At 58.2% G+C, this 20,099-nt stretch overlaps 1 protein-coding gene and 1 long non-coding RNA gene across 2 annotated transcripts; one reads left to right on the forward strand and one right to left on the reverse strand.

Moving 5' to 3' along the window:
• Positions 1–617: 617 nt before the first annotated feature.
• LOC123594679 lies at positions 618–18,410 on the reverse strand. Its single transcript, XR_006710837.1, has 2 exons — positions 18,297–18,410; positions 618–1,829 (listed from the first exon to the last, which is right to left on the reverse strand). It is a non-coding gene; the product is annotated as an uncharacterized LOC123594679 (long non-coding RNA).
• LOC123594678 (progesterone receptor-like) lies at positions 6,907–12,678 on the forward strand. Its single transcript, XM_045471550.1, has 3 exons — positions 6,907–7,134; positions 7,935–8,093; positions 10,253–12,678. Exon 3 carries the CDS (start codon positions 10,930–10,932, stop codon positions 12,052–12,054), a length of 1,125 nt encoding a protein of 374 aa, XP_045327506.1. The 5' UTR covers positions 6,907–7,134; positions 7,935–8,093; positions 10,253–10,929; the 3' UTR covers positions 12,055–12,678.
• Positions 18,411–20,099: the final 1,689 nt, after the last annotated feature.

Genomic DNA, 20,099 nt, shown 5'->3' on the forward strand with positions numbered 1-20,099 from the left:
CGCACACCCTCTTGCCCTCTCAACACAAACTGAACTTTTAAAAATTCAATAATGAATAAAATTGGTTTTGTTCTGTGGACCTTTCCAGGTCCACAGCTTGACCCCCTCCACGCTGTTCTGGGCTGAGTTGAGAGCCCAGGGTGCAACTTATCGTAGGTTTGTCCCCTGGAGGGGCTGCTCAGAAATTGGACACACGCCCAGTGAAAACTGAGGACACTTGCCCTGGGACAGTTGTCTACTGCAGGGCTGGGAGGGGGGGATGTCTTGAATCCTCCTGAGGGGTGGGGAAACCAGACCCCATTCAGGAAAGGGACGTCAGAATAGCTCTGGTGTTAAAATCTCGATCAAGTTTTTGCCATTGCTTTGTTGTGTTGGTGGTTGTGGCTGTTTTCCTGGAGCTATCACCTTTAGCACCTATCAAAAGCGTCGGAGAGGTGCCTCCTTCTGCAAAACACACAGAGCCCAGACTATGCCAACCTCAGGTGATACACACCTTCCCGTCCTGGCCCGTGTGCAGGGGCGCTGAATCCCCTCCATCTGTCAAGCGCTCCCGTGCTACCAGCCCGGTCGCCGGGGTTCTGTTACCACGACGGGACAAAGCTCGGCACGGACGCCAGGCGGTTTCAAAAATATTTTATTTTCTGGAATAGCCATAATGTCTCAGCTTTGTCTTTATTGCCCCTCTCCACGTGGGGAGGCGGAAGCTATAACAAAACAACACAGAGGCGCCATTCATCACACCTGCGGAAGAGAAGGGTGGTCGCGTTGAGGGAGAGCGTGTCTGCTCACCGGGGTGCACACGGACGGGACGGGGCGGGTGGCTGTTGCTGGCTGGCACGCGGCCGCGGACATTCATGGAGACCCGCGCGAGTTTTCATCGAAACACAGCGGAGGAAAGACCGCCCAACGTCCTTCGCGGTGGCCGGACTGCACGATGCAACTTCCCCGCCTGACGCCCTGGAGAAAGAGCCTGATGCGTTGCGCCGCGTGTCCGCGTAACTAACGTTAGATGGGTGTCTACGAGTTTGCGGAACCGTCTGATGGCCCGTGCAAAGTCTCTGCTCTGTATCTTAGAGGGTCGCTCGATCCTCCCAGAACATGCCGCCTTCTCCTTGCAGCAGAGGGATGAACACATTCGGGGTAACTTGGCAACAAGGAGGAAGGGCGTTCCTCGCGTCTCTTCCTCGGGGCGTTTGCTCTGCACACACGAGGAGACCGGGGAGGCCCTGGGTGTGGTTCCTGTGCGTTTTACAGCATGGACTGCCTCTGAGATTAAGTGGGTCAGGCCCCCGTCGCACCTACCTTAACGACAGTATAACCTCAAGCTGATGGTCCTCTGAACTTGCCTAGCCAGGAATGAGCGGGAGAACCCTTCCGACGGGCGCCGGAACCCCTGGGAGGTGGGACTATGCACACGCGAAAGGCTGACGGAAACTTCACGACAGACTGGGCCAGGCGGGCGGGCAGGGATGGCTGGATGGGACCACAAGGGTGTATGGAGGTTACGGATGCCAGCATGGCCCCGGAGGAGACACCGCCCATGAGTCCTGGCCGCCTGGTCATGGCTTGGCAACATGAGTGATGGGGGGATGGCCGTAATCCTCATGGGCGGTCACCCCACCCTTCACCCCCACAGTGTGGCTGGGATGTGGCATGCTCCTCGGCTGTCTCCAGAAAAGCGCCGAGCGCTGAGCTGCAGGGATGCACCCCGTTACGTTGGAGTCCTGGGCTGCCCGTGGTGGCCCGCGATGGAGATGTTCTCATCACCTCTGGAGAACAGGTGAACAGAGGCTGCACGGCCACCAGAACTCTCCGTCCCTCCAGGGGCCCTACGTAGGTAGAAAGAGAAAGAAAGAAAACACAAGTGTAAGGGACAGAAAACGGTGAGTGTAGGGGCGCCTGGGTGGCGCAGTCGGTTAAGCCTCCGACTTCCACTCAGGTCACGATCTCGCGGTCCGTGAGTTCGAGCCCCGCGTCGGGCTCTGGGCTGATGGCTCGGAGCCTGGAGCCTGTTTCCGATTCTGTGTCTCCCTCTCTCTCTGCCCCTCCCCCGTTCATGCTCTGTCTCTCTCGGTCTCAAAAATAAATAAACGTTAAAACATTTTAAAAAAAAAAGAAAAAGAAAGAAAAGAAAACAGTGAGTGGACAAAATCCAACTCTCTTCAATGCTGCCGAGAAGTCGCTTCACCTAAACATCCGTATCTCGGTTCCTAACACGAATCGGAGACACCGGGGCTGCCTAGCAAACGGCTACTTCTAGGACGAGGGCTTGGTGGACACAGAATGTGGCCTGGAGCATCTTGTCATCTTACAAAGTAACGAGACGCTCAAAGCCCAAAACGTGTGGGGGTCAGGCCAAAGGGAAGCCAGACCGAAAGAGATCCCCATGGCCAGCGTTGGAACAGCTGGAGAAGGAAGGTGAAGGCCACTGGGTTGTAACGTAAGATACAAAATAAATGTCCCCACGAGTCCATACACATATAAATACGTGACTGAACTTATGAATAAATGAGGGAGAAGAGACAAATGTCCCCATGCAAAGAAATTCCGAATAATTTATGTAGCGACTCTACCCACAAGAGGATACAAGCTAAATTCCTACTCCTGGGGCGCCTGGGTGGCTCAGTCGGTTGAGTGACCGACTTCGGCTCAGGTCATGATCTCACGGTTCATGGGTTCGAGCCCCGCGTCCGGCTCTGTGCTGACAGCTCAGACCCTGGAGCCTGCTTCTGATTCTGTGTCTCCCTCCCTCTCTCTCTCTCTCTCTCTCTGCCCCTCCCCTGCTCACACTCTGTCTCTCTCTCGCTGTCAAAAATAAATAAACCAATAAGACTTCAGCCAGGTGACCAAAACCAATACCCATAGTGATAAGTTGTGCTGATCACAGGTACCTTAGGTGAAATGGTCTGAGAGGAGTACTCATCTGTCTGGGCTTCCTCTCGAAAACCAACCACCCCGGTCTGTCCGTGGCCCAAACGTGAGGCAACACATGCCTCACGTTTCGGCCACAGACAGGCAAGTTCCCACAGAAGGCGACGAAAGTAAAGAAATATGGCGCCCTGGATGGGACCTTGGGATGGTTCAAGGACATTAGGGGAGAACAGATTGACCTCCAAATACAGTCTGAAATTTACCTTGAGGAACAAGGCAGGAGAGGGCTGGACACGTGCCTTCGAAAGGAGAATTTTCCATTCGTGCGTTATTCCTATGCTGCGTGGGACTAACCCCAGTGGAATCAAGACCTGACCATCTGGGGTGTCTGAAGCTGGAGGGGACATTCGGCGCAGCATAGTGGCAAATGCAGCTCTCTGGTTTTTTCAGGCCACATACCCCCCACCCAGAAACAGGTTTGGCCAATATGCTACATTTAGAGGATAAGATTCTCTGAGTTCACCTGCCCAGGCAAGCACCTGCCCCCAATCTCACCCCCACTGAGCACCAACCTCCCCCGCAACCTGTGGCAGAAAGCTTTTCCCAGATAGGACGCTCTGAACATCGGGGGCCACGGCAGACCCAGTGGTGGGGGACGCCCTCAGTCACGTCTCGACCTGACCCGTGAGGGCTTTGGAGAGCAAATTATGCCACAGACCCTCCCGTCCGGGCACAGGGACGTGTCTACCTGCAACGCACTCTGGAGGACTGTTCTCTGCCGTTCAGGGCTCAGCCAAGGGTTAGGACCCCTGAGACACCTCCCCGCACTTCCCGACCCGGTCCGACTTGGGTTCCGCCTCCGTGTCTCCATGGCACAGAGACTGAGTGGTATGCCCACCAGATGTTCCCTGGCACCCTGCCCAGACTTCTGTGCCAGCACGGATCAAATTGAGAATAGACTCCCAGTCTCAGCCCTGCCTGGATCTCAGACTCCCAGCCTCCAGCCCTGCCTGGATATCAGACCTCCAGCCTTGGGCCCGCCTGGATCTCAAACTCCCAGCCTCCAGCCCTGCCTGGATCTAAGACCCCCCAGCCTCAGCCCTGCCTGGATCTCAGACCCCCAGCCTCAGCCCTGCCTGGATCTCAGACCCCCAGCCTCAGCCCTGCCTGGATCTCAGACCCCCAGCCTCAGCCCTGCCTGGATCTCAGACCCCCAGCCTCACACCTGCCTAGATCTAGAGTCCCTGCTTCAGCCCTGCCTGGATCTCAGACCACCAGCCTCAGCCCCGCCTGGATCTCAGACCCCCAGCCTCAGGCCTGCCTGGACCTCAGACTCCGTGCCCCAGCCCTGCTTAGACTTCAGACCCCCAGCCTCGGCCCTGCCTGGATCTCAGACTCCCAGCCTCAGCCATGCCTGGATCTCAGACCCCCAGCCTCTGCCCTGCCTGGATCTCAGACTCCCAGCCTTGCTCCACCCCCCAGACCTCAGACTCCCAGCCTCGGCCCTGCCTGGATCTCAGACTCCAAGCCTCAGCCCTGCCTGGATCTCAGACTCCCCACCTCCAGGTCTTGGAACAATAAATGTTGTTTAAACCACCTGGTTTGCCCCTGCCACTTGAACTATGGCAGCTCTAACTGACTCCTACAATGAGTGAATCAAACAGCACAAAAGTCAAAACTGTGGCCCCATTATCCAATATGAGAGACACTAGCCTTGTGACTCTTGGTGTTTAAATCCAGTAAAAATCAATGCAGTGAAAAACCCAGGCCCATGAGTTGGCCGAGTGGTCAACTGAATCCACTGATTTAAGCGTCCCACTCCTGATTCCTACTCAGGTCATGATCTCACGGGTTCTGAGTTCAAATGCTGCATTGGACTCTGTGCTGATGGAGTGAAGCCTTCTAGGGGCTCTCTCTCTCTCTGTGCCCCTCCCCCACTTGTGCTCTATCTCTCTCTCGAAGTAAATAAAGTTAGAAAGAAAGAAAGAAAGAAAGAAAGACAAAGAAAGAAGAAAGAAGAGAAAGGAAAGAGAAAGAGAAAGAAAGAAGAAAGAAAAGAAGATAAGAGAAGAGAAAGGGAAAGGAAAGGAAACGAAAGGAAAGGAAAGGAAAGAAATGAAAAGAAAAGAAAAGAGAAAAGGAAAGAGAAGAGAAGAGAAGAGAAGAGAAGAAAGAAAAGAAAAGAAAAGGAAAGGAAAGAAAAGAAAATCTCAGGGCTTCAGTGAACGTGGCCACATCCAAGGGCTCGGTGGCTCCTGTCTTGGACAGACCAGGTCTACACTTTTCCCCCTGCTCACCCATCCTGTTGTGCATTGGATTCCTCCTTTCTGTCTCTGAAGACAGAGTGCTCATATTCCCTGCCCTTGTGAACCATCCTGTTCATCCTTGTGAACCAACCAGCCCTGCTGCCATCTTGGATGGTGCCGCCATCTTGAAATGATGTTTGTCTTGTTCTTGCTGGGGTTACATAAGTGGGTACACACAGTTCTCCACAGGTGGGAGGAAGATCCCACCCGTGAAGTCCCATCCACGTGCAGGCCACTACTCACAGCTCACAGGCCACCACTCGGGCTCTGGGAGGGCGGGACAAACACAAAGGTATTTCTTGCAAAGCCCAAGGAATCCCAAGGAGACAGACGCCAGGGCTGGTCAGCACTTCACTGCTAGAAACTTCATTTCTAGCTGCTATTCTGTTTTTTTTTTTCCTCATTGTGTCCCCCTTTCAAGTGACTATCTAGTTCCCTAGAACTTTTTCTGGTCAAAGTCTGACTCTTATGACACAGAACAATTCAGAATCTGCCACTTTGCCAGAAACATCATTGTTACAGGATTAATTAGATAGAAGTCCTCAGAACAAAATGGTATGAATAATCAGTGTGACGATGAGGGAGGGGAGCAGCAGGCCCGAGAGAGAGAGAGAGAGAGAGAGATACACAGACAGAGACAGAGAGAGGGCATTTCATGCTGGGGCTCATGGGCCAATGATTAGCTGTGTTGCTACGGGCAGGTTGCAAAACTTCTCTGGGTATCTCCTTCCCCATGAGAAAGCGAGGCTCTGGGTATCACAAAGATGCGGTTGGGTGAAAAATGGTGGCCACAGATAGGAGGCCCTAGTTCCTAGAACGTGTAGATGTTGCCTCATGTGGCAGATGGGACGCTGCAGATGTAGTGACGAATTTGAGTTGGGGAGGTGATCCTGGGTCATCCAGATGGTCCCAACGTCTCCGCCAGACTCCCTATCAGAGGGAGGCAGGAGTCTCCAAGGAAGGAGAGACGTGTGGTCATGGAGGCAGAGCTCAGACTGGCCAGCAGCCAAGTAACTCAGTCACCTTCAGAGGCTGGGAGAGGCCAGGAGGGACCGTCTCTTAGAACCTCCATCAGGAACCAGCATGGCTCACATCTTGGTGTTATTCCCACAAGACTGCCTTTGCAACTCTGCTCTCCAGAAGTGCAAGAGAATAAAATCCTGGCGTTTTAGGATGCTACGCCGGTCGTGAGAGGTCACGGCCGCCACAGGAAGCGAATGCACGTGCCATGACGTGAGATCCCACCCGGTCATTGCTGCCGGTTTGTGGTGGACCATGCGAATGACCAAATCTGGTTCGTGCCCCTGTTTGCTAAGTCAGCTGCGTGCTGGCTGCTTTGTCTCAACACCAGAGATTCAGAATTGCAGCGACCTTTCAAACTGGGGCGAGATCGTCCTCCTGAGAACATCCACGTTGCATATGGGCAGGGGGTCCCGCTCCGTGCCCGTGTGGGTTCCAGCGTGGAAGTCCCGGACCGCAGCAATAACATGGCGTGACTTCCCATTGCCCCACACCGTAGAGCAGGTGGCCCCGCCTCCAAATTTCTGGTTCTACCGTTTCCTCCAAACGGGTAGCGATTCACTGATCGACTGATGTATTTATTTGATAAAATATCCCAATGCCTTTGTGCATAGGGACCCACAGTTGTCGGATCGCTACCCACCACAACTGGATTAAGAATGTTTAGAATGTTTCACAGCATAGCGATCCCTTTGGCTTACATTGTCAATTTCGTCTTGTCTTTGTCCCAATGCTGGGTCTGCCCACCCCCACACCTAGCTGAAAACCATCCGTATTCTTGCAGAGAATGAAGCTTCGGTCAACAACCGTCTTACTCCGGGAGCCCGCTAAGTCGCCAGCCCAAAATATAACCCGGGAAATGTCCAATGGGATCCACAGAAGCCATCATTCTGGGATCCAAGTAATGACTAAACAGGGCATCCCAGATGATTTCTAGGTTAGTATCTGGACCTCCCTCGATTTCTTTCTTTTTTTTCTTTTTTTTTTTTTCTTGCTTTGTTCCGGAACAGACACACGGTTGGCTAGAAAATAGCTTGAGTGAAGTTCTCTCCACTGGGGATGTCGCCAGGAGTGGGAAAATGTAGGCCCCGAAACAGGTCACCCGGCTCCAAGAGAAATCAGCTTCTCTTTATAGCACACTGGACTAAATAAAACCCTCAGTGCTGAAGATACGGCCTAGGGGACTTTTTTTCTTCCAGGAGAAGAATAATTATTTCCTAAATATAAGTCCTTTGGTATAAGACAGCCCCTCCTCATGGCTCTGCACCCTAGAAACACAGAGAAATATCAAGCAAAAGAACCCCCGCTCCCCCCCGCCCAGACAGAGGAAACCCTGGTAATTTCTCTTTTCCACAAGGAGAGTTTAGCTTCCCTGGAGTATTAGGATCCGGGGCCCTGGCCAACCGACCTGCAGGAAAAGCACAAAATCAAAAGACAATAAATAGAACACAAGGAAAGTGTCTAACAACAGCCAATTCCGCAATAAAGCCCTAAGACTTTACAGGAACACAGGGGTGCCCGGGTGGCTCAGTCGGTGAAGCGTCCGACTTGGGCTCAGCTCGTGATCTCGCGGTCTGTGAGTTCGAGCCCCGCGTCGGGCTCTGTGCTGACGGCTCAGAGCCCAGAGCCTGCTTTGGATTCTGTGTCTCACTCTCTCTCTGCCCCTCCCCAACTCGTGCTGTGTGTCTGTCTCAAAAATAAATAAACATTGAAAAATTAAAAAAAAAAAAAAAAGAGTTTATAGGAACACAGCGTTAGCATCACAACACCCGAGAATCTTGTCACTGACTTATCGAGAAGGGGAATAGCGATGCCAGCAAGGACTAGCACAGATCGCCAAGCACTCCGTGCGTGAGAGACGCACAAACACTACGGTGAATGTGGCCGCGAGCCCGGGTACGCTTGTCTGTGGGGTCGCACATCCTTCGCTTTTCAGCTTGAACCTGTGAAGGGAGAAGGCAGGTGGCCCGGAATCCGCAAAAGTTGCGGCAACAGGCGCGGTGTGCCTGTGTGGGGTCTGCTCCGGTCAGCTGGGGGGCAGCCGCCGGGGTTCACGCACCGTTCTCGAAGATGAACCACAGACAACAAACACAGACCCTTCGCCGCGCCCACCAGCACGTCCCTGACTTCTTGGAGGCAAAGTTGTGCGTTTGTTGTAACCCTTCTCCCCACAAGAAGTCTACACCATGCACCGTGTTGGAGGCATCTGCTTTGGGAAGGATCCATTCCCTCTCCTTCTCTCCCCTGCCTTCCCTTTCCCTTCCCTTCCCTTCCCTTCCCTTCCCTTCCCTTCCCTTCCCTTCCCTTCCAGTCCCATATTTTCCCTTCCCTTCCCTTCCCTTCCCTTCCAGTCCCATATTTTCCCTTCCCTTCCCTTCCCTTCCCTGCCCTTCCCTTCCCTTCCCTTCCCTCTCCTTCTCTCCCCTGCCTTCCCTTCCCATCCCTTCCCTTCCCATCCCATCACTTCCCTTCGCATCCCATCACTTCCCTTCCCTTCCCTCCCTTTCTCTCCCCATCCCATCCCTTCCCTTCCCTTCCCTTCCCATACCTTCCTTTCCCTTCCCTTCCCATCCCATCCCTTCCCTTCCCTTCCCTTCCCATACCTTCCTTTCCCTTCCCTGCCCTTCCCTTCCCTTCCCTTCCCTCTCCTTCTCTCCCCTGCCTTCCCTTCCCATCCCTTCCCTTCCCATCCCATCACTTCCCTTCGCATCCCATCACTTCCCTTCCCTTCCCTCCCTTTCTCTCCCCTCCCTTCCCTTCCCTTCCCTTCCCTTCCCTTCCCTTCCCTCCCTTCCCCTCCCCTTCCCTTCCCTCCCCTTCTCTCCCTTCCCATCCCTTCCCTTCCCATCCCTTCCCTTCCCTTCCCTTCCCTTCCCTTCCCTTCCCTTCCCATACCTTCCTTTCCCTTCCCTTCCCTTCCCTTCCCTTCCCTTCCCTTCCCTTCCCATCCCTTCCATTCCCTTCTCTTCCATTCCCTCCCCTTCTCTCCCCTCCCCTCCCCCTTCTCTCTCCTCCCCTCCCCCTTCTCTCCCCTCCCCTTCCCTTCCCTTCCTTCCCCTCCCCTCCCTCCCCTCCCCTTCTCTCCCTTCCCATCCCTTCCCTTCCCTTCCCTTCCCATCCCTTCCTTTCCTTTCCTTCTTTCCTTTCCTTCCCTTTCCTTCCCTTCCCTTCCCTTCCCTTCCCTCCCCTTCTCTCCTCTCCCCTCCCCTCCCCTCTCTTCCCTCCCCTCCCCTCCCCTTCCCTTCCCTTCCTTCCCCTCCCCTCCCTTCCCTCCCCTCCCCTTCCCTTCCCATCCTTTCCCTTCCCTTCCCTTCCCTTCCCTTCCCTTTCCTTCCTTTCCTTCCCTTTCCTTTCCTTCCCTTCCCTCCCCTTCCCTCCCCTTCTCTCCCCTCCCCTCCCTCTCCTCTCCCCTCCCCTTCCCTTCCTTCCCCTCCCCTCTCTTCCCTCCCCTCCCCTTCCCTTCCCATCCTTCCCCTCCCCTCCCTTCCCTCCCCTCCCCTTCCCTTCCCATCCTTTCCCTTCCCTTCCCGTCCCTTCCCATCCCTTCCTTTCCTTTCCTTTCCTTCCCTTCCCATCCCTTCCTTTCCTTTCCTACTTTCCTTTCCTTTCCTTTCCTTCCCTTCCCTTTCCTTCCCTTCCCTTCCCTTCCCTTTCCTTCCCTTCCCTTCCCTTCCCTCCCCTTCTCTCCTCTCCCCTCCCCTTCCCTTCCCTTCCTTCCCCTCCCCTCTCTTCCCTCCCCTCCCCTTCCCTTCCTTCCCCTCCCCTCCCTTCCCTCCCCTTCCCTTCCCATCCCTTCCCTTCCCTTCCCTTCCTTTCCTTCCTTTCCTTCCCTTTCCTTTCCTTCCCTTCCCTCCCCTTCCCTCCCCTTCTCTTCCATTCCCTCCCCTTCTCTCCCCTCCCCTCCCTCTCCTCTCCCCTCCCCTTCCCTTCCTTCTCCTCCCCTCTCTTCCCTCCCCTCCCTTCCCTCCCCTCCCCTTCCCTTCCCATCCCATCTCATCTTCTGCCATCTTATTCACTCGCCCCACTTGCTTTTTCTTCTTTTGTGTCGTCTTCAGGTTTTTTGTTGACAGCCGGTGACGTCTCCCTTCCCCGAGACACCATCCCCGTGAGACTTGCTCTATGGGTGTCAACACGTTAAAGGATGAGATCCCGGGGGACAAACCATGCATCTGTCACAGCGCTCGTATTCACGGGTCCCAAACACGGCGATAATGTAGCGGGTGAGGGAGATCAAAGTGCCAGCCTGCCGTGTGTGGACCGTGATGCCTCGGTAGACACCAAGGGTGGGTTTTGCGTGGACCGATGGCGTCCATCCACTGCGTCTGACGGCCCTCCGCGACCATCGGCGGCGACGGTCTACCTACGGCCTCCGTGACTATTGTTGGAGTGGACAGACCTCCGCGGGTGCGTGTGCTGGTGTCACGGGCCCCACTCGGGCGAGCGCGGACGGGACGGATGCCTGAGTCTGGCCAGTGAATCGCAAACGGCCGCCGCGGACGCCCCCTCAGCCTGGCGTCCACGCCCCTGGTCTCAGGCTGGTCACACCCCTAGGGCACAGCTCCTTACCATCCGGTGGGACCGGTGGTCCGGCCACGCGGAGGAAATCCTACCAGCGCATCCCAGGAGCTGTATGAGAATCACGCGAAGCCATGTTACGCACACAGCAGGTGCTCAATCGGTGCACAGTCCTGGCTGCCAGGCCCTAAACGTCCGGCTTGCAAGGGCCGCGTGAATGGAGAAACGGGGAGACTTGGAAAACAAGAGACAGCACGCACAAATGTGTTTGACCTTTCCCTCCGGGGCCGCCTGCGGATTCAAAGCACGGCTTCCCCGTCCTTTTTGCAACCCTTCTGGAAGGGCCTCCAAGGCCTCCGTCCAGCCCTTCGGTGACGCTCACACTATTTTGAGCTCAAAAGCCGCATTGATTACATTGGCTTCCCAAGCCCTTCCCCTCCCCGACTTGGCCGCGAAGGAAGCTGAGGTCTTTCCAGAGCTCCTGGCCTCCGCCTGGAAGGCACCGCGGGCGCGTGGGGACTCCCAGCCGGGCTGGCTCGCCTTGAAAGACGCCCCTGCTGGGCCCAGAAAGGGGAGTCGTAGGCCTGCCAGAGAGCCAGGCGTGGGCGAGTGCCCGCGGGGGACAGATGGCCAACGGTTCCTAAGAGGCGTGCACAGAGGGTCAGCCCCGCCGCCCCTGATGACAGGAATGGGATTTTGTGCCCCCCGGGTGCTGGCCGGCTCTGGGGGCCACGGGCATGGCGCAGACAGCCCGCCCGCCTTCGCCGCCCCATGGCCCCCTGCAGGCCAGGATCCACGGCACATTCAGACCCACCCCAAGCCTGCAGCTTTGGCCAGCGACACTCAGACTGGCTCTGGTCCTGGGCCAGCACCTCCGAGCTCCGCACGACCTTTCTGCCCGCCCGCAGTTTCTAGAGGCATCTGCAATGCAGCCCGCTTTCGAGAGGCACGTCTGGGGCGTGGGGCTCGCCCCGCCGAGAAACAACAGGATGTTGCCACGGCCGACGGGTCTCGGGAGCGAGTGCCCGGCAGGCAGTGTCTGTCTTTTTTCTCTTTCTTTAACCGGAAAGTGGGTTCGGAAGGCATTCTGTCCCTCCCTACCCACCCCTGCCCCACCAACGTCGCTCACTTCTCTTTAACGTTACAATGTTCACTCGTGCCAAAGCGTGCCGTTTATCAGGCAGGTGCCGTGGACACACACGGTCTGGTGCATCGGGCATTAGGACCTGTCCCTGACCCCCTGCGTCCTTCCTCAGCAAAGCCAAGTGCCCCACAGGCAAGGACCCCCCACCCACACCCCCGGCCACCTGTGGGGCCGTCTGTTCCTCTCCTGTGTAATTAGGACCTTCAGGGAGTTCACTCTTCTGGGATGCAGAACCAGCCTCTTTGCAGAGGCTCTGGGCCCTGGGAGTTCTGCTTCCCTATCGGATGTTTCCAAGCAGACCGAATTCACTTATTTCTACTAATTATTCTCAGAAAAAAAAAGCTGGGGATCACAGGAGCCCCTCTTTGCCCCATTCGGAGACCCCCCACTTTGGGGAGGAGGCAGGGGAGATACGAAGGGGCTGCTGGGAACAGTTGTCCAACGATACAGGATGCGACGTCCAATCCACTCAGCATTGGACACATGTTCTCAGTTTCCAGGACACAGAGTATGTTGCATGAACACGTAGGGTATGGACTGGGTAAGGATAAAGTACGCAATATACAGAATGCACAAACAACGTTACAACATTCTTCCAAAATCAGCAATTTCCTTGCACCAGGAGCACGACCGACAGCTTCCAAGATAGGGGCACGCTCCGGAATTCGGTCTTTCAATTTGCGGGCTGCTTCTCCATATTAATGAACAAACAGAACCACAGGTGGGTTTTGTTGTGGTGGTGCTTTCCACCAAAACAAGTGTGTGCACTACCGAGAAATATATCGTAAGTAGACGGGGCGCCTGGGAGGCTCGGTCGGTTGAGCGTCCGACTTCGGCTCAGCTCACGATCTCACGGTTCGTGAGTTCGAGCCCCGCGTCAGGCTCTGTGCTGACGGCTCGGAGCCTGGAGCCTGTTTCGGATTCTGTGTCTCCCTTTCTCTCCGCCCCTTCCCTGCTCACGCCCTGTGTGTCTCTATCTCTTAAATATAAATAAACATTAAAAAAATTTAAAGAAATGTATCCTAAGTAGATGTTTGGCAATGCATAAAAAAAAAACTTAAAAGATCAGTGACATGCCTCAACCCCAAGGAGCAGCTGGAAATACATATACAACTTAAAACTTCGGGGAATAGAAAAGCGATCCCTCTGAGATTTTATTTACACACACACACCACACACACGCAAACACACACACACCACACGTGCGTGCGTGCAAGTCAACAGCTTGGAGACAATTGCCGATCAATTTTTCCTGCCATCTTGGGGAAGTTAATGTCACCTTTCTCTCGTGGCCTCCCGTTTCCACTCTGCATAATTGGGAGAATAATTATATCCACGTTGCTGTCACAAGGGCGAAATGCAGTATAAATAATAATCATGTTAGCCTCCCGTGTTGTTCTTACTACCCCACTGTAATTGTTATTTATGAGGAATTGTTATTTCTTTCGCAGTGCTACAATCTGCTCCGTGTGGTTACCCGTAGAAAATTAAGAAGGTGACACACAGGAGAGATGTTTCTGTGTAGACACGCTATTGCCAGCTTTTTGGACATCGTCCTTCTACCTCGGTATGTGGTTCATCTCCCTGGACCCAAGAGTGATTTCTGAGTGACGGTCGTGGTTGGATAAGGCTGAACTTTCCCTATTGTTTAGGGCTCAGATACCCGAATGGTCGCCACGCTGTAGAGCGTCATGCGGCTAGCCGACGGATCTAAACGTCCCCTGATGGACACGACAGGGATCCGGGCATTCCCTTGACAGGAGCAGACGAAGGTCTCACGGGTCAAAGAAATGTGCCCCGTTTCCAGCCACAAGCTCCCAGTGTGAATGTGTCATTCACCAGCTACGACCCTGCCCTTTCCCAGCTGTGTGACCTTGAGTTTGTGTACCTGACATGGGGACGTTTGCGATGATGCCCCGACCTCTTCCCGGGACAGTGAGACAGATCCAGAAGAACACCACTGGGGAAGCTCTTTTGCAGATCACCCAGGGCTATGGGAATGTGACTTATTGCGATCCACTTTGCCCACGGGGTTCTGGTTCTAACTTGGGCTACTTGGGGTCTGTCTGTTGTGGGGGTTACTGCTCCAGACCCACAGCATCCATCATCTGTCGACTTACACGTGCTGTGCAAGTTCGATTCTGGAACCCTGTGTTTGGTTCTCATGTTGCGATGAACCTGCCAGCCCATGTGCTTGTGACCGTTAAGCAGGGACCTTTAACTGAATCGTTCCCACAACCCATAGGCGTGCGGCTTGCCTCTAATTGATGGGGAAGCATTCTCTGGGAAATCGAATAAACATTGCTCTATTGCAGCTGAAATTGCGTGTGAGAAAAAGTAATCCGGGGGAGGGAGAGAGTGTGCCGAGCAAAGAAGTCGCCGGAGTTAAACAGACCGTGAACTGCGGGGCGTGGGGTTCGAATAACGAGCGGTGTGGACCGACCCCCGGCCCCATGGAAAAATCCCGGATGGCGTCCGTTATATAATTGCTCACTGTTTTAATTGCAACTGTGTTCTCGTGTCCCTCGCAGACATGCCCCAGTGGTGACCATGCGCCCCCCCCTCCCCACCACAACGTCCCCCTCCCCGGAGGCTCCCCCGAGAAGCACACAGCTCGTGTGGGTGTCATCCTCCTCCCGACTGACTAGCCCACAGCGTGTGTGTGTGTGTGTTTGGTATAATTTTGGATCCCGATTCACGTGCTGTGTGTGGGATGCAGACGTGTGAGGCTCGGTGGCCTTTCCTCCTGGGGACGGGGGCGGGGCGGGGGTCATCCGGGGACCCCCGTCCTGGAATGTGGTCATCCCGCTGATTTCACCCGCTCCTGCCTGGGGCGCGGTGGTGCTTCAGCCATTTGTCGGCAATGTCTGCCCACTGCGTTACCAAGGGGGTTGGTCCGTGTGTGTCTGTGTGCGGGCTGTGTCCCACCGGGGACACATGGGGCTCAGCGCAGGGCCTTGCACACTGACACACAGCATCTCACGAGACTGTCTAGGTGCCCAGCTCCACGGCATCCCTTCTGGATGCGTTTGCACGGCTGACAGGGTGTAAGGCAGGCTCTGTAAACCTTTCTTCATTGTCTCCAACAAGGTTCCTTATCTTGAAAATGGGCCTCCTATACTCTCCCTCCGCCCCCCCCCACACACTCCTCCTCCCCTACCTCCTCCCCCTCCTCCTCCTCCTGCATTGGATGCTGGAAACATGCCAGTCTGGGTGTTGCAAGATCACTCCCAGCCTCAACGCCAGTTTTAACTACAGGAGAGAAAAAAAAACAAAAGCACACTCTGGGCAACCCTAATCCTCCCCCAACCGCCCCAGAACACAGCGCATCAGACAGTCTGGCCCCCCTCGGGCTTCCAGAGGTTCCTGGGGACGAGGAGTCTGCGTTTTTCGATGCCTTAACCCTGAACGGTCTGGACGGGGTTGACTAGCACAGGAACAGCCCTTGGGTGGGAGGGGGCGCGCGGCTCCGCGAGGCCGGCGGGACCCACCTCCCCCTGCCCGCCCTGATTCCCAAGCACACATCCCAGTGCCCGCAGACGCATAAATTGGCAGCCTGTTTAATCTGGGTGTTTTTCCTCACACGTTCTTTTTGCGGACCAGCGTTCAAAGGGAGGCATTTTTTTTTTTTTTTCTCTCTCTCTCTCTCTCTTTCTCTCGCTAACAAGCTATTTATTTAAGTCACAAAGTTGCTCGGCGGCGGCACGCCTGCTGGAGGGCTGAGCTCCATGTCCGTCCCATCCGTCGCTGTCCTGTGGGGCAGGGGCGCGGGGACTGGAAGGCAAGCCCCCTTCCTGCGCTTTGGAAGCCCTGGGAAGGCTGGGGAGCCGGCGGCGGAGGGGGGGCGGGGTGCAGGCAGGGCGAACAGGGCGCACCAACCTTGCGACCTGCTTTCAGTTGTTTGAGTCGCTCGTCGGAGGGGTTCCTCGGCGGCCCGTGGGGACGGGCCCCCCCGCAAGGCGCTCGGCGCTGCGCTCAGCCGCGCGGGGCTGCCCGGGATCGGGGGGCGGGGGTCGGGGGTGCTGCGCCCTGCGAGCAGGGCCGGGATCGGGGCACCGCGCGGCACTCCCCGGGCCCCCAGCCAGCTCGCTCCCACGCGGCGCAGGTGCGTCCCCCCAAGGCTGGAGCGCCCCGCGCCCTCGGACCCCGGGCGCGGGCGGGACCTGCGGGCGCCCCGCGGGGAGTCTGGGCGCAGCGCCCACCTCGGGGTGGGGGTGGGCCACCGTCCCGCGCCCCGCGCCCCGCGCCCCGGGAAGTTGAGGCTCCGCGCCCGCCCGCGCGCACTCACCGGCTCTCCGCGCTCCGTCCCTGAAGGTCACGGCCCGGCGGCGGGCGCGCGGCCCCCATGCCCGGGGCGGGGCGCCCTGGGCGCCGCGGGGCTCAGATGCCGTGGTCGCAGTCCACATCGCGGCAGATGTACCAGAGTATCACGTACAGGATGAGCAGGATTGCGAAGATGAACAGGGCCACCAGGATCGCCTTGGTCACCGGCGAGATAAGCGACTGCATGGCCCCGGCGGGGCGCGCGGGCGGGCGGGGGGCGCGCGGGGGCGCGGGGCGCGGCGCTCACGACCCCCGAGCGCGCCCGGAGCCCCGCGCCGGCCCCGCGCCGCATCCGCAGTGCTCCGTGCCGGGGGACGGGCGCCCGCGCTCGGCCGCGCTGCTGGCTCACCGGGCCCGGCGGCCGCGGGGCTGGGCGGGCGGCGCGGGGGGCGCGGGCGGCGGGCGGGCGGGGGCGGCGGCCATGGGCGAGGACGCGGGCGCGGGCGGGGAGGCGGCAGGCGGCGCGCCCGCCAAGTCCCCGCGAACTTGGGCGGCGGCGGCGGCGAGGCGGCGGGCGCGCGGTGACAGGTGTAAGCCCGGCCCCGCGGGGCGCAGCGCGCGGCCGAACGCGGGCGGCGGGGGGCGCGGGGGCGAGCGCGGGGCGGGGACCGGGAGGGGGAGGAGGGAGGCGAGGCTGCGGCGCGGGGCTCCTGCGCGCGACCCCTGCGCCCCCCGCGCCGGCCTGGGGGGCCCCGGCGCCATGGCGCGCTTGGCTGGCTCCCGCGTCCCTCTCCCCGCGCCGCCCCTGCTCGTGGGCGGGGGCGGGGGTCCCCCGCCTTCGTCTTTCCGGAGCCCCCTCCCCGCGCGCCGCGGCTGGCGCGCTGCGCTGTCATTACAGAGGAAGGGCCGGGTTGGGGAGGGGGGTTGCGGGTGGGCCGGCGCACCCCTCCTTTCTTCTCTTTCCTGGGGAGGGGGCTGCGCTTTTGCGTCCAAGTGCCTGCTGACGCCGGGCAGGAGGGGGTGCGAGGGTCTCGGGGCCCAGGAGCAAGCAGGCGGACTGCAGACCCAGACAGACGCAGGGCTTACATAAGGGGAAGGGGGCTCCCTGTTGCGGTGTAAACAGACGAGGAGCCCAGCAGGTGGACCCCCTGGCGCAGGGGTCCCTCCCGGGTCCTGGGGCTTCCCAGCGAGCCCCCTCCCCCCCACCGTAAACAGGTGTCCCCCACCTTGCTTCCTGGGTCGCGGGGACGTGGGGAGGGACCTTGCCCTCGCCTGTTTCTCTCGCGAGCTCTGTCTCTGTCTCTGTCTCTCTCTCTCTCTCTCTCACACACACACACACACACACACACACGTGTCCTGCCGCCTGGGCTGCATTTAGGACTGATGCCTGGTGGGCAGGTGCCCAGGACAGTCAGTACACAAAGGAGACTCTGGGAGCCCCCCAAAGGCTGATACAGAATTCCTGGCCAAAGCGGAGGTTCCCACCCAGCTGGGCGTCCGGAAGGCTCAGGGTCCCCAGATGCAGCAACTTGGGCGCACCCCCTGCGGCCTGGTCGGGGAACCCGTGCCAGGCCAGCAGCAGAAGAACCCAACAGCCTTACCGCCCAGACCCGAGGCCCCGCGGCCATTCTTGTCTCCAGCGCACTGGGCCCCCCACACCGGCGACCAGGGGCTGGGCCACCGGCTTTGACCCAACTTGTCCTGTGCAACCAGTGAGCCGTGGCAGAAAGGCAGGCATCGACCCCGTCCCCGATTCCCCTCCGAGACCCCCAGGGGCTCCAGCGTCCTGTGCATGAGCCCAGGACTCCCTCCAGGTCCGCAGGCATCATCCTTGACCTTCAGAGCCGAGCTCCAAGAAGGCACGAGGCCGGGAGACAGCAGCCCCGCAGACGGGGGCCCAGTGAGGGTACGCGTGTCCTGCTGTAGGGGCTGCGGCCCAGAGACTGCTCTCCTCTCCCCCGCACCCAGCGTGCCGGGAAGGGGGGTCCACGTTCCCAATGGGGGCACCAGCAGCTCCCCACAGCCACAAGGGCACCTGCAGGGGGCTTTTCTTGGTCTCTGCAGTCTGCGACCGGGGTCGCGTGCAGAAACGGGGCTGAAGGCAGGTCCTTGCGAGTTCAAGGAGCCAGCCCAGCCGCACGCAGAGTCAGGGGGGTTGCTTTGCCATAAATACATACACACACACCCGCAGGAAGGGGTTGGGATCGGCCACGACCCGTCTGCTTGGGCCGCGGTGCTCTGCCTTCGCCCAGAGTCCCAGCTTCTGGTTTTGAGGGGAACCTCGATTACCAGCCGTACGTGTCCGCTGGTGGAAGGAAGAAGGGGAAAAAGGCGCACACAGACCCACACGCACACGCAGAGACCCACACGCATGGTTTCTCCGCGTCACGGGTCCGCTAGGGAGGACACCCAGAGTTTCTGAGCTTGTGCATTAAACTGGGTGCCGTGCGCAGGATCTGCGAGGGGCCCCCGACGGAGACCAAGAAGGTCCAGACCAAGAAGGAATACGTCGGGGGGAGAAAACCTTTCCCAGGCGTCCCAGGAAGTGCATCAGAGTCCCTTAGCTGGCCCAGTGGGATTGGATCCCCGATGTCAGGGGATGAAGTCCAGGCACGCCCCCCGTTTTGCAGACCTGAGTCAGTGTGCCTGTTCTGGTTCCTGTGCTTCCTGTAAGCCCATCCCCCCTCCCCCACCCCCGAGCAGCCTTGCCAGGGAAGGAGAGCCGTGACCCCCGTCCCCTCCCCGCCTTGAAATGCACGACCTAGCCCGAGGTCTGCCAGCCTCGGACCCAGCTGGCCCCGGACCACGTGCTTCCCAATGCTTACACGCTCCCAGGCTCCTGGGTCACACGCCTGGCTTCGTCGGAAAGCCTCCGTCGCTTGGGGGCTCCTTGTGAGCCCCCACTTTTCATGCCATTTCTAACCCGGTGCCTGTTGTCCCCGTGCTATGCAATCGTGTACCGGGATACACATTTGGTCTTGATGTGCGTGCATCAGGGACTTCCGGACCCCCGTCCTGCACTCAGGCGGTATCTCAGGGCCGTGGCTTTGTCCGGGGTGCGTGGTTGGTCCTTAAAGCAGAGATCAGGAGCCCCCAGGGTTCTGCCTGCGGCTCAACACTGCTCTGTGTGCCCTCGCTGGAGGCCTCCGGACAGGCATGGGGGGGGGGGGTCTGTGGATCCCCTGGTCCCCTCGTGAGCCCGTGCACCCGTGGGTGGCTGCAGCCTTTGTGTGCAAAGCAACCCGCGAATCCAGCTCAGATGCTGTGGGGTGCCTCCAACTTTACAAAGTAGGATTGACGTGCCTTCACGGAAACGTTTCCGAGAGTACAGATCACCGGCCAGTTGAGGATGGGAGAGGCGATTTGGGAGACACAACCTGCAGGCGTGACCCGTGGGGAGAACCCCAGAGTACGGCTCAGGTGTCGGGGGGTGCAGACGGTCAGGGACGGGGGCACAGGGGGCCGGGAGGTGGCCCGTGCACTTTCCTTTGTGTTGCAAGGGAAGAAATAAATGTTCTTGATCAAGGAAAGTGAGCAAAGATGGTCTGTTTACGGGAGACAAGAAGCATGAGGCTGATGGGCTGGTTTTCACGTTAGGGAACAGTTTCATTTAGAAACGTTTGGACGAGGGGGCCCTGGGGTTTGGGCCAGGCATGTGGGGGCGGGGGGGGGGCAGGGAAGGTCCCCTAGGGACCAAAGTCTCCTACGTGACCCGTGACAAGAGTCCCACGATGTCTCCACGACCGATTCTCTTGGCCGAGCGCCTATCAGCCGCGGGCCGGCCAGACCTTGGTGTGGACCCCCGGCCAATGACCACAGGCACGTCGGCAAACCGAAGAGAGTGTGGTTTCCTGAATGTATTTCGCGTCTCCGGGCGAATCCTAGAGCGAGTTGGGACAGGTCCAGCGTTTTATACAGCAGCCTGCACATCTTTCTGAGTGTTTTTGGACCGTATCCTCCCTGGCTTGCCTCGATGGCCT

This window comes from Leopardus geoffroyi, chromosome X, assembly GCF_018350155.1.
Source record: "Leopardus geoffroyi isolate Oge1 chromosome X, O.geoffroyi_Oge1_pat1.0, whole genome shotgun sequence".
NCBI classification, from domain to species: Eukaryota; Metazoa; Chordata; class Mammalia; order Carnivora; family Felidae; genus Leopardus; species Leopardus geoffroyi.